General features: G+C 37.7%; 1 protein-coding gene across 1 annotated transcript in view; it reads right to left on the bottom strand.

The window, feature by feature from the left end:
• Positions 1-8227, bottom strand: part of LOC140230142 (circularly permutated Ras protein 1-like) — a 30823-nt gene extending 22596 nt beyond the window's left edge. The window contains exons 1-4 of the mRNA XM_072310336.1: positions 8096-8227; positions 4043-4197; positions 2650-2712; positions 558-680 (exon numbers count right to left, since the gene is read on the bottom strand). Coding sequence (XP_072166437.1) covers positions 558-680; positions 2650-2712; positions 4043-4180 — 324 coding nt within the window. The 5' untranslated portion in view covers positions 4181-4197; positions 8096-8227. The remainder of the gene's footprint in view (positions 1-557; positions 681-2649; positions 2713-4042; positions 4198-8095) is intronic.
• Positions 8228-21318: the final 13091 nt, after the last annotated feature.

Here is a 21318-nt window from a genome sequence, read left to right as displayed (position 1 = left end):
AACACATCCCACCCCCCGCACACACACACAAGTCAAAAACACTAATAAAGACACAAGGCATTGACAAATAGACCAACACACACACACTGGTTCGTAATAGTGCTGTTCTCATTACAAAAAAAAAAAAAAAAGAAGAAATGAATGGTATGCTCACCACCTCACAATGCCAATTCGATATACTGCGCGCGCCATAGCTGGTAAAAATAGCAAGCATTGTGGAATATCAAATCTCAAACTTTTTGGTGGTCACCATTCTCACTGCACAACTTTGTGTCTTTTAGCAAAAAATTGCACAAATTTGTGCACTTTGGACTGTGACCCAAATCTTGCAAAAAATGTGTTATTTCTGTTCTCACTGTAAATATTTCCAAATTTGGGTTGCAATAAGGGATATGACCTAAACCCCCCCCCCCCAAAAAAAAAAAACAAAAAAAAAAAAAACACCACACATTACTTTTAATGCAATGAGAACAGCACTACTGAACAGTGGAATGAATGGCCACCAGTGGAGCAGTAACAATCAGTCAGGACCAGCTGAAAATCAAACTTCAACTTACAGAGGGAATGTGCTGGACATCCCTGATCCGAAGACCGAGTTCATATATCTTGATGGCCTCATCCAGAGTCTTCTTGTCCGTGATGGAGTATACTATCATCAGACCCTGGGCACTTCTCATGTACTGTTGAGAAGACACAGTGAATCAGTACTGTACAAGAATACCACCAGCAGAACATATACATAAACATCAGAGAAGTTCAAAACACCCCCCCCCCCCAAGTCATATAAAGTAAGACAAGTCCTCTTTGGAAAGGATCTATCATAATGAACATTTTGAGAATTTTATCTAATCACAGCATGACTTCATGATATATATTTATGAAATTTTGTCCAGATGCTACATCATTCCATCAGCTCATGAACAAGGTAGAACAGAAATAATCATTTAAAGCACTTCTTACTCATCAAAGATGTGATGACAAAATATTGGGGTAATGTCGTGAAAACCTTTGCACTGCCCCAACCTTTTCTATCCAATGAAAGAATTAGCTACAAAAAATTGCAAGAATACAATCATATCTTTTGCATGGCTGGGACTCGACACTAATTTCTTTTTTTTCTCTCTCTCTCTCTCTGGCAGCCTATCCACGCCACTAAGATTTTTAAGACTGAAATTTTGGTGGTCCAAACAAGAAATGTAGTGGCCCAAAATAATGAGAAACATATCAATCCATATTGAATGTTAAGTGCCCAATCGTGCCACCAAAGGATAGACTTCTTGGAAATTTGGTGGCCCAACATTAATTCTTAGTGGCCCCAGGCTACCGCCAATGTAGAGCTCCGCAAGGTATTCCCAACCATTCAAAGATTTAGATAAGTGTCTATATCTACAGTAAAGGTGCAGTAACAACTTTATTCTTTTTCTTCTTCTCTTTGTTATTTCTAATATCTTAATCATCATTATTAGATTTCTTATTGATAATCATTGTCACCACTGTTATCAGCTTAATCTTTTTACCTTCAATATGTTACGACTTGAACTACATTATTAATAAGATCGTCATCAGGGCAGGTATATATTATGAAAAAGGAAAACCTATTTGAATCAATATCAGACTCCTTGTTTCAAATGAAAAAGAAAAAGATAAAATGTACATCATATCCCCTGGTGAAGAATTGACAGGTTTGCTGCATTTTCGTTTAAGTTTTCGGAAGTAATAAAGTGGATTCTAATGCATTGCACAGAAAAAAAAAAAACACATATAATGTTCTGCAATGGGTAAAGGCAATTAAGAGCAAAGACTGGGGATGGCAGAACAAAAAAAAAAAAAAATAACAAAACTAAACTAAACTAGAACTTTGTTTCACTTCCTTGTTGCTTCATTATGCCAGTCTGTAAACAAAAAATTCTCCTCTAATTCTAGTATAGCAAACACCACTCCATAAATCCACAAACAAGCTATTGCCAAATGATTCAAAGATAAAAACATGCACTAAACAGTTGGTTATACAGTTTCAATTGATTCTCAGTAGTGTACACAATGACACACCGAGGTCCGGCTCTTATATTTTAATCAAATATTTGTTTTTCCGGTATTCAAGTTAAAAGTATCTCTATGCTGCACTGATGTCCTAGTGGGGTATCACCATATGATCTTGTCTGATAAGATTGAAGTAAAAAAAAAAATCAAATATTAACTGAAAGGAACAAACTACTCTGAAGCCTGCACTACATTTGGACAATGCTAATTCAATAATCAGTTGTTGCCAGACAAAATTGTAAACCAATGTAAGAAGTAGAAAAAGAAAGAAACAAAAGTAGCAAGGCAAGACAATGGATCATAAGCTGAAATATACAAACAAATAAAAAACAAAAAAGGAAATGAAATGCCCTGTTAAATTACTGATCTGTGATCCACAATTGTATGGACTGATATATTTAATCAATTTGCAGCGTACAATTGCATAGATATAAGTAATTTATGAGAAACGATAGAAGAGAAAGATTTGACAGTTATACATAAGAGCTCTTACTGGTAAATGTCGTGGTGGCTGGCCGGTTTTCAAAATTAAAGATCATTGATGCTCTCCATCTTGTTTCTCACATATTGATTTAATTTGCTTCACATTCAAATGACAAGAATCCTTACCTGATCCCTCATAGCAGAAAACTCCTCTTGTCCAGCAGTGTCTAAGATGTCCAGTAGGCATGCCTGCCAGAAAACACATCACATCCACCAATTTATTATCAAAAGAGCCTACCACACAGGGAGAATTAGCAACTTTCTATAACACATGATTATTGAGTTTACTCATTTTGTAGACTTGTGTGACAGCAATCTTTTTGCCAATCTATTTTCCTTCTTGCAGTTCTTGTGTCATCAAGGAAGTCTAGAGCTACTAGGTTATTATCGAGGTGGTAATAAAAGTTTGAGTCATCTCAACTGGGTGTGTTCTGTGTGCATATTTTTTGCTTTTAAAAAAGCACAAAGAAATTGATACTTTTGAAAATGTTTTCTACCTACGCACACGATATAAGGTCATAAAAATTAAAATGAAATACAACTCTAAAATGTGAAAAAAAGGATGACAAGTAGTTTGAATTGATTTGAATCAATTTTAGCAGCACCAGGATCATAAAAATATATCAAAGGTACAAAAGGGAAGAAGAAAACACCGATGCACACACTTGAAAACATATGACATATATGCAAAAGGCTAGTTTTCATGCATGGCACAGTTGTTCAACAAATCATGTTCTGCCACTTTAAATTAGATTTCAGTGTTCCTCCACTTCTCATTTTTAACAGAAACTCAATGATTCAATATAGGTTTTAGTTTTGTCTTATTTTTAAATTCCATACACTTTTCTTTTCACAGTAAATTTTCCAGTTTCTCTTTTACACACATTTTGAGGGTGAAAGCCAAATTATTTACTCAAACCATCACCTATTCAGAATTTTGCATTCCTTTTGACATGTACTGGACCTTGTAAATACCAAAGCATTGTTCTCAGCTGAGTACTGAAAAAAAAAATAAGAGCAGTGAAAGGTCAAAGGTTGAGCTGTTGTGAGAGGCAACCCAAGAAAACAATGACGTGCCAACAAAGCTTTTGCCATATGACAAACTGAATGACCTTGCTTCTTTTGTGAGGACCCATATAAATTTGGCCATTTTCTCTACATGGATAGTTATTAGTATTACGATACTTCAAGCCATACTTCTACAGATACAGTCCCTGTAAAACCCATGTTTAAAAGAAAATGTTTATCAAAAATATATATGGGTGTGCTGGAAATCATGAGTTGAGTTCCTTCAACATAATAATGCCTCACACAATGGCAACACTATCTTGCCTTCCACCAGAAGCACAAGATTTGTGAAGCTAACATTGTGAAGGTAGAGTTGCAACAAATAAAACAGGCATTCCTTCCTATATTCCAGTAAATCTAACCATTTCAAATTGGCATTCCTTTATATCAGTACCAAATCAAATGATTTGTCTCATCTAAGCCCACATCAGTTGCAGCAAAATGACCTTACCTCGCCTTCTTCATCATCTTTGGAGCTGACTTTCATCTTCAGGTTGCCGAGGCCACCGGAGACTTCTTCGTCATCAAACGCTTCCTCCTCTTCATCGCTGGCATCTCGGCAGTACACGTACTTGCTTCCAAACTCCATGGCGAGTCAGTCAAAATCTGGGGCATGAAACAAGAAATAATTTGCATACTTAGCCCACAGTGATAATGAAAATTGCAACAACAGCAGGTTTCCATGCAGAACATGTAGCTTCCCAGCATGAAATAAATAAGCTAGATATATGTATAAACTTCCATTTGTGTACTGCAATGTGTTACTTTAAATGAATTAATATAATGATGTTAAGGAGAACAATTCTAGTGATGGGTAATCAGTAGCAAAATAGAGTAAAAGGGAAAATAGGTGATGTTACATAATTCTCACCCCTAATTGCAACAAAATCCCCATTCCCACTCATATAGTCGCTATCATTAGCCTTCTCTTATTTCCCTCACTCAAATTGACCATGACAACAGTGTTAGGGCAAGGTTGATGCTGTTACAGTATTCATCGCATAATCGGGACAGGTTGGGAGTAGCAAACATGTCCCCTTTAAGCGGGGTGCCCGATTTCGCGATGAGCACTCACCGTACACTAACAGCATACGACATGTACATGTAGTGCACACACACACACACACACACACACACACACATGCATACTGACGTACTGTACATGTACATGAATACACAACCACGCTACCCCTCGGCGCGACCCTCTATATAGCTCTCCCTGTCTCGCAATGATGTAGAGTAATCGCAACTGGGTTCTTCTTCTGTCACCTCTCTTCGAACACAAAATATGTGGATTAAAAGCTAGCACTTTCTTAAACATTCGTAGAATTCTTGGACACGTAGGGCGTTCTGTATAAATACATATCCACAACCATGGGAAATGATTACCCAGAACTGATGTGGGAACGTCAATGAAAAGTCCTTCAATCATTCAATCATCACGGCTTGATTGTTTACTTGCCGCGATCACTGCACACTGACTGTACATGTGTTGTAGCGATCTAGCTCGCCATATATACCGATGTACAGAAAAGCGAAGGCGGGCAGCGAGCTGAAATGTACATTGTACGTGTACTGGATGGACAGAGGTCAAAACACACCAGTCCGAAGCTTGCTTTGTAAGTTTGATGTAAACGACAACTGATAGGGAATCTTTGAAATATTGTTGTGGTATTTTGGTAGATTTTTTGTGTAAAATATCAACAAAATCAAAGATCGCTTGAAGAAAAATTGTCCCGTTTATCAGAGGTCCCCGCCCGATTATCCAGTGAAAATAACGTGCATTGGAAATGTTTCTGGGAAGCGTATGTCATTTAAGCGAGGTTCCCGATTATCAGATGCCCGATTATGCGATGAATACTGTACTATGGTTACACAATCTACTACTTAATTAACGTATCGCATGTTCCTAGCTGTTTTACGCACTGCCACTAGCATCGCAGTATTAAACTGTCATACACACTCAGATATGCCAGCACTATCCTTTTTTTTTTTTCTGAACTTGGCTGAGGTTGCTTGATTAGTGAAGAGAAGAGATGAGGAAAAAAAACAAAACGGTGGGAGTACATGTGAGGGAGAGTGGATTGAAAAAAAAAAAATAGTCTCTTGCATCTTTAGCCATGATTCAGAGCCATCTTTTCACAACATGCACTGGAGCATGAATCCCACCTCTCTAAACTGACCATACCATAGTGGTATCCGCATTCCTAGGCCAATACATACACACACACACACACACACACACACACATACACACACACGCACGCATACACACACACACACACACACACACACACATGCACACATAAAAAGACTCCCACTGCTGTCAATACACTGTATATGAGGACCGCCCAGGACTGCCAAACCAATGGTAATGTGTACATAACACCTCTGCTATATTGTAGGCATGGGTGACTCACGCCCATCGCATTGCACCATTCAGCCGCAACAGCAAGCACAGAATGACAACATGTCTGTGAAGCTTGCAAGCTTTGGGCTTTTGTTGAATATGACCAGTATTTTCTTTCTCTTTCTGCTCGTGGGATGCATTTCCTCCCTGCAAGAAAAGAAACTGACGCTAGATTCAGATTCTATATAATACCATCAACATTTCTACAGAGACTCCAACTCTCCCGTTTTTGACGGGAGATCTCCCGCTCTGTGTCTCCCACTGGAAAGGATTTCTTACTTATTGCTATCGTATGTTGAAAAAATAAGCCTTAGATAGCACCAGAGAGCATCTAGAACCCTAGGAACTTCGCGTTTTGCACGCATCAACTTAGAGTCTCCCGTTAGCTAGGGGTTTCGGGCAGGAGAATCTCCAGATCAGAAGGTGCTTGGGGTTGGAGTCTCTGTTTCTATAATACCATCAACATTTGTGCAGAGATTTATTTAAAAAAAATAGTGGTTTGAACCTCATCCTCACTGCCGACTACATTCAAACACATTCTGGGCATTTTTCACTATAGCCAATTCTTGATTTGCCTTTAATCCCCTTTATTTGTCAATAACCACTCTCACCATTGTTAAAAGAGCATATAATTTGGTCTATGGTGAATTTCTTCCAGTAGTAAACTGCCATGTGGGCTGCATCCATAACATAATTTAGCTTTAAAAACAACATTGAAATGAGGACCCAAGAAGGGGGGGGGGGGGGGGGGGACTGTCAAAAAACAAAAACAAAAACCAAGCTGGAATTTGGTTCCAGTTTTACGATCACTGCAGAATATCACTGGCATCATACTCAAATATTATTAACCAAATGTTGCAGACAGAATCATGTTTGCTGGAAGAGTAACCGCAAGAGCGACCTCAACACATACGTGCTATACAGCGCCCTGCAACGGGGTTACTGCAAGAGCAGCCATGACAATGTCAATGGTAGCACACATGTCAATGGACCATCTCGTGGCAAGATACCCTGCCATGTTTACATACCTCTATATGCTGAGCCACTCCTGGCAACTCTTACAACTTTGTTAAATGGGTCACTGACTGGTAAATGATTCATTGTCCAAATGCCTCCACCTTAATTAACAGTTCTTCTAATTACACTAAAAACCAAGTCACACAACTACAAACTAAAATCCTTGAAACACATCCAAAGTTGACCACCTTGGTAACAGATGTCATCCAAGCACAATATGGTGTATTACCAGGTTGGGCTTTTAGTACCATGCATGCAGGTATGTTGTATTACCAGGTTGTTACCAAGAGCATACTGGTAATTCATCATACAATCTAGTCACTAGGTAGCCCGACCAGACGCTGTTACGCTATGCGACGTACCATGTACAGCGACTGGGCTGTGTATAGTTAGTCACTAGGTAGAACAGGGGCCGCGGTGTTTCAAGAAGAATCTAAGTTGAACTTTAATTTTAAGATTGACTAAAAATTATGGTACATGTATATATGCTGTGTGTCTTCAATGTTGTTCAACTTTCTACTAGACACTCTATAATGAAAAATGAAGATTTTGGAGACTTTTTTTCATGTAAATCTAGCCATGATCAGATGATAATAGAACTAGAAGTGTAGGCGCCTACTCTAAATTTGCTGAAACACCATCCCCGTCAAAAGTCTGGTTCCTCTGTTGTAAAGATGCATAAGAATCATATATCACAAAGTATTTCAGATTATTGCCATGGTAACCAGGACTGTCAATGGAATTTAATATTCTGTAAACATTCATGATAAAGAAGTGGGTGGTGATTATGCTAATGAAATTGAACAAGGAAACCAGTGCAGTGGCATACCATAATTTCTAGTTTAAGTTCGCTGCGTGAAATACTACACAGATTGAATTCTGTTTCAACATAATATTCTCTAACTGTTAGCTGTCAGCAGGTCAGTGACAGTGTCATCATCGAAGCTTCGAAGACGAAGTGGGACAAACCATAAATAGATCTACAGATCAACGTGTGAAACGTTTAAACATGAGTTCTAAATTTACACTTTATTGAGCAAAAGGCTTCAACAGTTTGGCTGTTTAATAAGTACGCACCTTTCGATCTCTGTGTCTCAGCAATCCAGATTGTATATTTAGCAGTTCCCCTGGGCAGGACCATGCATCAGGCAACGACCCAGCAATTGTAAAATTGTAAGCACATTGCGCGATGTTTTTATAGACAATTACCGACGACTCGGTCGAGGGTTTCTTTCACGTACAATACGTATTCGATAGCGAAGATCCCCCGTTTTCTCGAAATAGAACATTACACTACTTCTCTCATTGGTCAAAACACTGACGTCATAAGAACGAACACCCCGCCCTACTGCTATTCTTAGTCTGCACCGAAGACAAGCTTTATAGGAAAATCCTGTAAAATTATTCGGATATTTTACACTAGTCCATAATACCGCGAGTAAATGCAGCAGATTTTAATCTCGGAAACTAACTAACTGCCAACATGGGAATTATAACTTGAAAGTCTGACAGTTGAACACGATGTCTTTGTGATTTGTGATTGAGCGACTTCCATGAAAAGTGAAGTAGGAGTACGTGTGTAAATTTACTAATACATTTAGTAACAAGAAATGGGGACTAAATTATAGACTAACATAAATAAATCGTTCGGTACACGTGGAGGCGAGTGCAACTAGTCAACAAACCCTCACCATCGCAGATCAGGGTTGTCATAACATGCATTGCACAATGGGTTGCTTAGACTAGTACTTCACGGCAGGTCTGTAGCGTATGAAGAATATTAATTTTGTTTACAGCCGTGTAAAGAAGCAAACACGCGAGTCTGCACGAATCTTCAGCTAATTGAAGAGGGCAGACTTAACCAGAAGAAGAAGAAGAAACACACGATGAAAATGAAATAGGATGTGATCTAGGTCAAATTAACATTCTCTCTCCAAAAATGAAACCATGGCAAGCTACAGTTCATATCACATTGATCAGATACATAATTGTATAAATACAGAAAATTCATTCATTTGAAGGTTTACTGTAGATTCTAACACATCTATCAAATAGTATGCCTTTCTATAAACATATTCTCTGTACGATTTAAAGAAAAAAATATCCACTGTTTTTTCCCTTTTACTGACTTTGTAGAATAGGAGCTTTAGATCTCCAAGTCATAATTCACCATATTAAGTGTACATCATGTGCAAGAAATGCTGATACAGAATAACAAAATATGTGGATGGTTTGAAAGAAGTTTGTGGGGGAATTTAATTTACATCAAACTTCATACATAACAAATAAAATGATACATTTGCACCATCATTAATGCCAACAACGAAAGTCAGTCTTAGAAAATTGCTTTAGGAAACGGGTGAAATGGACTTTGATACGAACATGTGAAAAAATGAGTGAGCATTTCTAGCAAGTCATGGATTTACACTTTTCAGATTATGAGGATGTAATCACAATGAAACTCTGTTAATAAAAAACACAAATATTTGAGACAAAAATTTTCACAGGAGTATGTTTACCCATAATATGGTACATCTAGAATTTTCAAATAAATAATTTGTGAGATTATTGTTATCAAATGTTGCATATTCAGGTACATGTGATTCCACTCTTTTTTTTTCCCCATATGATAGCAAACACTTAGTACAATTTGCAGTGTAGGCCTATAGAAGTAGCAGAAGGCAGTCAAGGGGAACCGATATACTCTACACTAGATGATTTCAAGTTCGGTGCTATACAATTACACCTAACTAGTGCTGGTGTTATAGTGCTATCTCATCATACACTTAGCACCAGTGCTAATCTCAAACTTAAAATCATCCAGTGATTGTATTAGGGAAACTACAAAATTTGTACAAGCAGAAGGAACATCGCACATGAGTTGTGATCATACATTCAGTCTGATAGTATTGATTATATGAACAGGTAAATTAGCCCATGGCCAAGTTACCGCCGAGTCAACTGAGGGCATGTAATATGCCCCTATACCAAATGAGAAATGCAAACTATGTGTAGGGCCTTCTTGGGTGCAACTATTTCACCCCTTCTTTTTAACTAAACATTCCTTGCTGAATTAAAACTGAAAATGCAATATTTAGCCAAAGTTTGGCCAAAGTTTGGTCACCATTAATTCTTGACATTGAGAAAAATTTTCCAAAAATCTAATTAGAACATTGGCAACTAATGTAGCAAAGTCGGTCCGGATACCAAGAAATCTGCTACCCCCCCCCCCCCTTAAATTTATGGGACTAGGATGGATGACCACACAACCTAAATACACACTTCCTGTCAAAAAGGGGAGTTTGCTTCCAGACTTGATGATTGGTCAGATGTTGACCTGAAGATAGAGAGATTGGTGGCAAACAACATGACAGATTGCTGGAAAGACATGCAGCTATTATCTATAGAATTCTGTGCACTCTTGCAATACCTCCGATACTCTCCTGTAAAGATCTCAAAAATATAATATTTGCTGACAATTCAACCTCCGGCTGTAGCAGTAAAAAAATAGAAATAATGATAATGAATAAAGTTCATAAAAAACATTTTCATCATCTTAGTGTTGCATTGATGCCTTCTCTTGGCCCAACATTAAAAATGCCAAGGGCGCCTGTCTTCTGGTTTCAATAATTTAAAGTGGTAATGGGTGAACAGTGTCAGAAACAGGTTAGATTATACCATCTTGAATATATTCACTATAACAAATTGTATGGCAGATGGAAAGCACATGCTGAAGGAGATAATCTCATATATGAAGGGATCAGAACTTTGATTTTAATTTTGCAATATTAATGGTATAAAAGACTAGCCCTCTTTAGTAGACTATCTCATCTGACTTTTGCAGGAACACTCTTTACATGGTTTCTTCTTTTACCCACTTGTAATCACACATTTCGTCCTGCAACTTTCCAAATGATTTCCAAGCATGTCATTTCGGATTTGCTCCATCATGGTGTTGTCTAAGTATGGTCAGTAGTAGTATAAGAATTTTCACACATGCCTGTATACTTTTCTTAGCCATTACATGATTAGGACAATAATGGGTGATGATTATCATTCTGAAGATTTGTCAATCCAACAAGGCCAGTGCCATAATGTGTCTCGCCAATTTGCGTACAAGAAATTGTACGCAAATGGGATATAACAGACAAAAAAAGAGATATAACAGATTTAAAAAAGAGATATAAGAGATAAAAAGAGATATAAAAGGGTAAAAATTTATGGCAACAAAGAAACGTGCCATACAAATTCAACATTGGGCCCTTAAAGTTCGTTGACCCCTGCATGTGACCTTTGACCTTGTGGTGACCATCCACTCACCAAGGGACATCTACCATCCAAGTTTGGTCACAAACTGACCTATGGATCAAAAGTTATGACCCATAATAGAAACGCGCCACAAAAACTTAACATTGGGCTCTAAAAGTTCGTTGACCCATGTTTGTGACCATTGACCCTGTGGTGACCATCCACTCCCCAAGGGACATCTACCATCCAAGTTTAGTCACAAATGGAGTTATGGATCAAAAGTTATGACCCATAATAGAAACGCGCCATAAAGACTTAACATTGGGCTCTAAAAGTTCGTCGACCCATGCTTGTGACCTTTGACCTTGTGGTGATCATCCACTCCCCAAGGGACATCTACCATCCAAGTTTGGTCGCAAACGGACCTATGGATCAAAAGTTATGACCCATAATAGAAACATGCCATAAAAACTCAGAATTGGGCTTTAAAATTTGTTGATTGCAATTGAAGTTTTTGTAGCGTTACGTACAGACGACGGAAGGACGGACGACAGATGGACAGACACCGCAGGCGATCCCTTAGTCTCCCCTCACCTCCGGTGGGCTGGACAAAAATGAAATGAGGTTCGTTATTCTGAAGGTTCAATAAAAGCTTATTTTGAAGCTTTGCTGATCTGAAAATGAAAAAAAAAGTTAATTATTCCAAAGGTGCATTAATCCAACAAATGAAAAAAAGGTTGGTTACTCTGAAGGTTTGTTAACTCGAAAATGAAAAGAAAGAGCATGCACATGAACCTTCAGAACTGTGAACCATATTGATTTCGGACTAATGAACCTTCAGACTAAGAAAGCTTCTTTCATTTTAGGATTATATAACCTTCTAATAGTGAAACTTGTCTTATTTTCCGATTTACTAACCTTCGTAACATAGAATCTTTATGATAAGGAAGCTTAGAAATAACAAACATTGCATTTTCAGATTAATAAATCTTTGGAATGAAAAATTGTAACTGACAATGATAACAAATGAATGTATAGATGTTTCATTGACCAATGTATATAATCCACTTATACAGTAAGCGTACATTGAAAGACAGAATGCCAACAGTTGTACCTATGCCAAGTCAGTGTTCTTTGGACAAGTTTTGGTTTGCTATGATAATCTCACATTTTTTGAAAAAATGCCCAATGACTTTATTTTTAGAAAACATACATGTACATATTTTCTCGGATCTCATTTTTCATGCAACCCCAAAGGTAATAATTCACTATAAATATCAAATGACTGTAGATGTGATATGTTAATGATATTTCATTTTTATAACAGGTTTTCAAGCTCACTTCCTTTCAGCATCAAACACAATAAATTTCAATGCTCAATTTAACATGAGCATTTAATGTTTGAATTAAAAATCTGATCAAAGCTACCCAGGAGTAAATGCACAACATTACAGACAGAGACTGGTGTAATTTGTATACATTTATTTCAACATTCATCAGTCAAATGCTTTATTCTCAACATCAATGCAATCATCCTTACAAAAGCACACAAAAATAATAATGATTGAAAAACATGAAATCATGAAAACAAAAGAATTATGTACAATATTTCATTTATACTAAACATTACATTACAAATTTGATGGTGATTGAGGTACAAACAAAAAAAAAGGAATGAACTTGACTGTCATGCTAACGACACATATCCTATGCACAAAACATGTAACACTTCAGCAGACTAACCCTGCAACACAAACAAACTTGAAGCACACACATACACGGAGGAACAAAATGCTTTAGGATGACTGACATCAGTGACGTATAATCCTCAAAACATGAACATACAATATTTACAATGATTATATTCTCTTTTGTACTTTCTTTCTTTTTCTTCAGTTAATTCTTTCTGATAGACAGATTGTTTGAAATCCGAAAACTAAATCTTGAAGTGAAGGTGCAATGCAGCAACGGCAGGAAAAACATTGTTCTCCAGCAACATGGCAAAAGGAAACTACATTGTAACAAAATACAGTGCATATGGGGCTATGCAGAGAACTGTTCACTAGTGCACAAGACAATGCATAATTTAGGACATTTTTCCACATCAATAAATCAGATATAGCTTGTTACAGAGAGCCAAGTAAAGTGACAACTTCCAGCACACACTCTTGAAGAAGCAAAATCTTATTCAAACTCTTAATAAAAAAAGAAAAGAAAAAAAAAAGTACAATTGTATGGACACTTATCTCACTCATGTATACAATGACTTGATACCATGGCAACCATTTCAACGAGTACTACCGGTACACAGTATCAAGTTTTGAATGATTGCTGTAACCATGGCAAAAGCTGGGCAATGATCATTCAGCTTTGGGTATTTTCACTTTGTTTCCACACAAAATGGATAATATTGCCACTGTCAGTCACTGCACACATCTTCATGAAACTTTGCACTAGTCCTGAAAACAGAATTTGCCAAGTGAAAGGCACTCTTAAACATATTACTTTGTTATGCAAAATGCAATAAGATTAGCATAAAGGCAGGCCTGAATTTGCAAAGGTAATTAAAAAAAAAAAGATTATTATCATTATTTTTTTTGTTTAAATTTAAATTAAGTCCATGGACTGAAACAAGCTTTGGCCAGGCATGCCTCTCAATGCTTGTTCATTATTGGATGTCTCTAAAAGCATGCGCAATATGTCATATGCATTTATGCAGTAAAACTTTGCATGATCCAAGAATTCATTTTCTAAACTACCTTGGCACTTTCCGACCACTATCACCATATGCATCCAGGTCACTCATCCCTTACTGGTGGACAGGTAATTTGGATAGTTACGAGGTGAAATTTCTGCTCAGTATAAAGTCATTTTTTATCTCAGCCAAGCGAGGAGTGTATGCTTTCATTACCGTTGGTTTGTTTGTTAGTTTGTTTGTTTGTCCGTGTGCAAAATAACTCAAAAAGTTGTGCACAGATTTGGATGAAACTTGCAGGAAAGGTTGAAAATGACACAAGGAACAGATGATAAAATTTTGGTATTGATCCGGAAATTTTTATGGATTTTATGAAGGATTTTCGATATTTTGGCAGGGTCAATGAACTTCAACTTGGGAGTTCAAGCTGCGCATTTTTGAGGTTTTCATACGCGCACTAAAGTGCGTGCTCTAGTTTCTGCTAGGGCGAGGCGCGCCGCGCAACTGAGGGTTTATGACATAACAAAGGCTTCTATATTGGGAAATCGGACGATTTTTCAGCATGCATACGTAATGGGTGGAAATCATTGATCTCTATGGAAGAGCAAGATCATCATTGGAAAGTAGCTGCTTGGCGGAGGTCTGCGCTCTCAGAGTGCTTTTCTTGTCATATATAAATTTTTATTTTTTTTTATTATTCTTTTTTTTTTACAAATCATTTTGCTGTTGAAAAGTTGATCGTTGTCACAAATGATCTTCTAAGCAAATCAATAGGATACAAACAACAACAACCATTCTCTTTCTCTCACTCCCTCTCTCTCTTGAATGCATTACATCATAGCTAAACACAAGGGCCCGAATTCACGAAGGTGGTACAAATGAAACCATGGTTTAAACCATGGACAAAGACCATGGGGCGCCAAGTGTCGCACGGAATATTTCGTTACGAAATCAGTCATTTCGTCGACAAAATGACCGTTTCGTTAACAAAATTATCATTTCGTGGACGAAATGTTAATTTAGTTACAAAATGTTGTCATTTCGTTACAAGATAATCATTTCATCGACGAAATGACAGATTTCATAACGAAATATTCCATGCAACACTTGGCGCTACATGGTTTTTGTCCATGGTTTAAACCATGGTTTCAATTGTACCACCTTCGTGAATTTGGGCCATAGTGTTTATGCACCAAGTGTGAACAGCGCAACATCTGCATCCACACTTAGGAAACATGCACAGTGTTACACCTGAGTTAACACACGAGTGTTACATCTATAGAATAAACTACAATCTTACACGACTTTAACAATACGGCTTACATTTACTGCACAGCATCAATTCCATACCCAAGTTTGAACAGTTTTCTTTTTTATTTTGCATGCTACTTTCTGTTCATGCATATGCACACACTAAAATTGTTGATTTCAACATCAATCTTTGGCACGTACGGTTTCATATACAAATGCTATCATGCAATATTCAAGTTGCATTTCTCCAAGTGGTACCAGCATGTATGTTTATATGGTAAATTAAGAAAAGAGTGATGTTACAACATTCCTATCCCATGCCAACACAGGAAAAGAAATCAAAGTGTAACCATAATACAAAACTATATCAAATGCTTTTTGAAAATCATTTTATCTCTTTGATACTGGCCACATAGTTTCCACATGCTTCACTTGTAATATTGTACATGTACTGCAATACCAATTTCATGGCATACCTTGCCCACAATGGTAACCACAATATTGTCATGGTGTCCTTCCTACATGTACTCCTCCCCCCCCCACCCCCCCCCCAAAAAAAAAAAAAAAACACCTTCATGAATCAATCTGCATTGTCACAATTTTACTACCAGATGAGATCATTCTTAAGAGTAGTTCATTAACACAGATATCTCATTTTGTCTGAGTGCTGAAAGCTTTTTCAAAGTATTCAAAGAAGAGGTATTGGTGAAATCAGAGTCATATCAAATACAGTTATTCAGTTTTGTCATTCTTTTTGACAAATTTCAATGATCTATCCCGTTCACAGGTTCATGCAAATGCATAGGCTAAAAAAAAATCATTTACTTTGACGTAAATACAAACTTTATCTAAATTTTGGACAGATCTACACTGCCACACATTGACATATAATGCCACACTCGGAGAACCTGTCTTATTTCAATGTTCTCCATGATTATTGCATACATTCTGGGATGCACAACAAACAAGCAGACAAACCCTAAAACTACACATTCATTTTGCACACCTCCATGCAGATTGCCTTCCTAAGATTGTACAATGTACATTTTCATCAATGTTTCTAGTACATATTCACAAAATTCTTGTTTTTTTCTTTCCTGTACAAGCACAACATGCTACTGTAAAAGACCAGCTTCAGCGGCAAATCATAAAGTAGAAAGAGAGCATGGAAGCATGTGCATAGTTTCAATCCTATAACTCAGCCATTTGATCATATTTGCTCAATGTTTATTGGGACTGCATACTTCCTCTTTGCAGGGTAGGTGATCCCTGGGATGAGGTTGATAAGGTTTACTGACTGCATATAATATAGTCCACACCTTGCAGGCAAATACTCTTTAATGTACATACAACTGTGAAATGAAGACTGAAAGCATAATAACAAAGATACATTATTCGAGTGGTATATAAAAAAACAAGAGACCCGAGTAGTGCACTTTGCCTTCTTGGCACTCTACCAGAGGCAAACTACCTACAAATATCTTCAGATTTTGCAACTGCTGCAGACCCTTTTGACAATACACGTACTATGCTAATTTGGTATGAAGGTCCTTCCCTTGGATCTCCTATGGGCATCACCTTCACTTGTATAAACTACACCTCCCCCCCCCCTTCCCTTGAGGCTCAAAGGGTCAAAACATAGCCCCCAATGATCCAAGAAATGAATATGTATGAAGTATGAAAATTAGCTAATTTCAGGTATTTGGGCCCCACCATAGGGGTTTTGGGTATTTTGGCCCCATCCTAGGGGCCCTGTATGAAGCACCACTGTCATTTGTACAAACTATGATCCCTTTCCCCTACTGAAGGTTCATGCCAAGCTGGGTCAAAATCTACTTTTCTACTAACCCCTCTTCAAGCAAGGAGAAGTTGACAATGTCCAAAATTCTAAAGTGACTTATTTTGGACAATTTGGGCCCACCTTAGTTTAGGTCACATGAAGTGAGCTAAAAAAAATGTGTATGACAGATTGTTCTATATCACTATAACCTCTCAAATATGTATATTTTGCACCATTGATGTCGTTTGTTTGTGAGTTCTATCTAACTTACTATATTTCAGCAGAAGGCCATAAGTTTCAATGGTACAGACATTTCTTTTTGACATTTTAAAAAATTCCTTCTCTAAATCAAACATAAAAAAAAAACCATAAATGCATCACAATCTTTTTTCTTCACTTTTTCTGTTTTAAGGGGGGGGGGGCGCTTGTCGGTGGGAAAGGGCATGACTTAAAGGGATTGTATAGTTTTGGTTGTGACCTAACTTCAGGTTTCTAACATTCTTTGGAGAGATAACAAGAAACCTCTTATGAAATATGAAAGAGCATGTGATTCCAAAAAGAATTCACCCGGTCCATTTATTAGATGAAAATTGGTTTGGAAATGGCCGAGATATCGAAAACAGAGTGATTCTAATAAAAAGGTGGGACCCACCCTTTATTACGGTCTCTTTGTTTTATTTTGTTTTTTGATGTCTCAGCTATTCCAAAACCGATTTTCATCAAATAAACTCTGTGAATTCCTCTTAGAGTTATATGCTTTGTACTATTTTATGAGTGATTTCTTGATATCTAGCAAAAAATCAAAAGCTCAATCCTCATCTCCACCAACACTATACCATCCCTTTAAAACACAGCTTGAATTTAAAACTTTCATGATGACATGCGACAAATGTACTTGCTCAGCAGCCATTAATAATTTTGCAATTTAACAACACACACACAAAAGAAGATGTTTCCCCACAAAGTGTTACAGAAAGACATATGTTTGCAAAATCAGCAATATACAAATTGATACGTGATGGACTCTGTTAGTATTTCAGCTGCAGTGCAGTGCGCTGTATAGTGTATGAGTGCATGAAAAAAATGTTGCGACACTGTACCATACATCCTCCAGTTCTGATATTTGCAAATGAGTCAGGCTTTGTGAATAGCTGGGTATGAAAAAAAAAAAGACCAAAAATCTGTACAAGAGATCCGGGGGTCACGCGCTCACCCGAGTATCGCAAGTTCACCCTCCATGCATTCTTGCAGACTCTTACCTGAGAACACTGGAAACTTATGGTGGGGGTAGCTTTGAGAATGGGGGCATGGTGTCCATTTACATATTCCATCACACTGGTAAAAATACCTGCCAAGTACACTGTACTTTATATAATGTTGGATTATGCAGCTTGGGAAAAAAGACTTAAAGCCCTATCATTTTTTATTAGAACTAGACAAAACTATTATTGAATATTCATTAATTTAGGAGGTTTGGACCCCCTGGGGCCCCAAGGAAAGCATAGTGGCCATTCAAACACTTTGAGATCTTATGCTACTTGACAAGTTTGGTGAAAATCTATTATGTTGTTTTCAGCAAGAAGATGAAAATTTAGGCCCGCATTTGGAACCCCCCCCCCCCCCATACCATCCCGCTTCCTTGGGTCCCAAGGGGGTGGGAAGGCACCCATGATTCTCCCATGAACAAATTGAAACAACAGTCATCAATATACTGACTCATTGTATTAACTTAGGTCAATCACTTCTGGTTCTAGAGAAAATCTGTAAAGATTCCTTAAGGGGGGGTGGGCATGGTGCCCATTTGATGGAATTGAGATTCTATTCCCCTAGGGATGCTACCTGCCAAGTTTGGTGAAAATTAGTGATAAGGTTTTCAAGAAAAAGATGAAAATTTAAAATTTCGGTCCAAATTTAGGCCCCCTGGGCGCCCCCCCCCCCCCCCCCCAGGTGGGGCATGGTGCCCATTTGATGGGAATGAGATTCTTTCCCCCTAGGGATGCTACCTGCCAGCTTTGGTAAAAATTCATTATGGCATTTTCAAGAAAAAGATGAAAATGTACAATTTGGGTCCCATTAGGACCCCTCCCCACCCCCCTCCCCTGGGTCCCAAAGGGGGCACCCCTGATTCCGCCATGAACAAACTTGAAACTACAGTCATCAATGTACTAATTCATAGTATTAACTTAGCTCTATCACTTCTGGTTCTAGAGAAGAAGATTTTTTTAAGCTTCCTTAATTTTGGGGGGTTTGGGCCCCTCTGGGGGCCCCCCAGGTGAGGTATGGTGCCCACTTGAACAAAATTGAGATCCTATCTTCCTAGGGATGCTACCTGCCAAGTTTGGTGAAAATCGGTCAAGGCGAAGGGGTTCTCAAGAAGAAGATGAAAATGTCAAAGTTTACGCACGACGGACGACGCACGATGGACGCCGGACGAAGAGCGATTGCAATAGCTCACTTGAGCCTTCGGCTCAGGTGAGCTAAAAATGGAAATATCAAAGATGTGTCCCAGTCTGAAAGGATGGCAAGTTTTCTTCAAGAATTCCTGCAGTAGTCCTGAAAAACTTTACATAAATATGATATAAACATAAACATGCAAAATGCTCTGGATAGAGAGGTAACACCCTGGTAAAACTCTGTTTCACACAACATACAATACCCATCAACCAGAAATGGGCATGCAATAAACAACTTATGAACTGATGAAAACCATAAATCATTAATTGAACTTCAAACTACTACTGTTTCAGCAGCAATGGCATTAGGCTGACTGCAAAATTACAGAACAGCTGCACATATTTTCCAGAAAGCATCTCAAAGAAGGCAGAGTAAAATGTTTCAGATTTCAGTCACAGTGAGTCTGTAAGCTTTGCAACAGAGTACAAAAAAAAAAAAAAAATGTTGGTGCTAGTTGTGCCTTAACCCTATTCTAACTGGGGGGGGGGGTCAAATTGACCCCCCCTCGACGTTTCGCGCCACGATTTCGCAACGCGCAAAGCTTTTGCCGCGTCGTTTCACGACTTTTTTCACTGAAGTCTCCCGCACATTTTGAGACCAAATTTGCGACGTCCGGGTACATCGTTTTGAAGTTACGTAATGTTTTGCATATGCATGTCAACCAAAAAACAGCTGAAATTCATGATATCGTGTGCAAATCCAATGCAAATTGTGTTTTTTGGTTAAATTGATATAAATTAGATTATTTCAACTTTTAACCATTGAAATTAATCAATTCTAGTGTAGATAAGCCTGAAAAAGTGCCTGCAACAAGTTTTGGCAAAAAAACAATAGAAAACAAAAGGTTGAAAAAACAATAAAATACATAAGAAATTAAAAAAACAATAAAAAACAAAAGAAATTAATTTCAATTGAGCTATTTTTTTACACGAAAATTGTTTGATGTGTCTTGAGGAATTCTGACACAAAAATTTGGCAATTCTCCAGTCTTTTTAATGGAGTTATAGGTGAAAATATGATTTCATGCCCAAATTTGCATAATTAATTTATTACAAATAGAAAGGCAATATTTTTCTATTGTATGATGATGTAATCTTGTAGTTGACAGCCAGTTCTATCTTCAGGCAAAATTTCGCGGCGGTCGCGCGATCGGCGGCCGAGATCTGAAGGGGGGGTCAAATTGACCCCCCCCTCAGTAAAAACTTGGTCTCAAATAGCCCAGTTAGAATAGGGTTAATGAGCACAATTTAAAATCAAATGAAGCAATTCTTACAAGCAAAACACCTCAGTGATATTTCACAGAAAGGAGCTGGTGATGTTACAATTATCTTCACATATTCTATTTGTTTGGCTTACTACAATAATTTTGGTTTATATAGCAACTGGAAGATGACTAACTAAAAGACATTCAGGGAAAATTCTTCCATTTTTACAAATCCTGTATATTTGTATAGTTTGCTAGTTAAAGATTATTTCAATTTCAATGATAACTAGGAAGTGGCCTCACTGACACATTCAGGGAAAATACTTCCATTTCTCATAGCTATATCAATTCAATGAATCTAGGAATCAATTCACACTTGCTATCTAATCAAAGGTAATATCTTCAGATGAAATGTCTTCAACTTTGGGATGGCTCACAGAAGGCGAATGATCTTCAACACAATGCAGTTATGGAAACCTTGTCTTAACGTATATGAGAATCCTGGAGGGAGCAGAGTAAATACGCTCACACCGTGGACTGACACGAAAATATCACTGCACGTCAATGTCAACGATGGCTCACTTCCGCTACACTGTATGCCATGGTAATATCCTCATGGCTTCACTTGCTGTCTTTTTTTATCTTTTATTTTTTTTTCAGTTTGTGAC

This window comes from Diadema setosum, chromosome 1 (assembly GCF_964275005.1).
Source record: "Diadema setosum chromosome 1, eeDiaSeto1, whole genome shotgun sequence".
In the NCBI taxonomy this organism is placed as follows: domain Eukaryota; kingdom Metazoa; phylum Echinodermata; class Echinoidea; order Diadematoida; family Diadematidae; genus Diadema; species Diadema setosum.
Note: the sequence above shows the minus strand (reverse complement) of the source record. Positions and strands in the feature narration are given on the sequence as shown.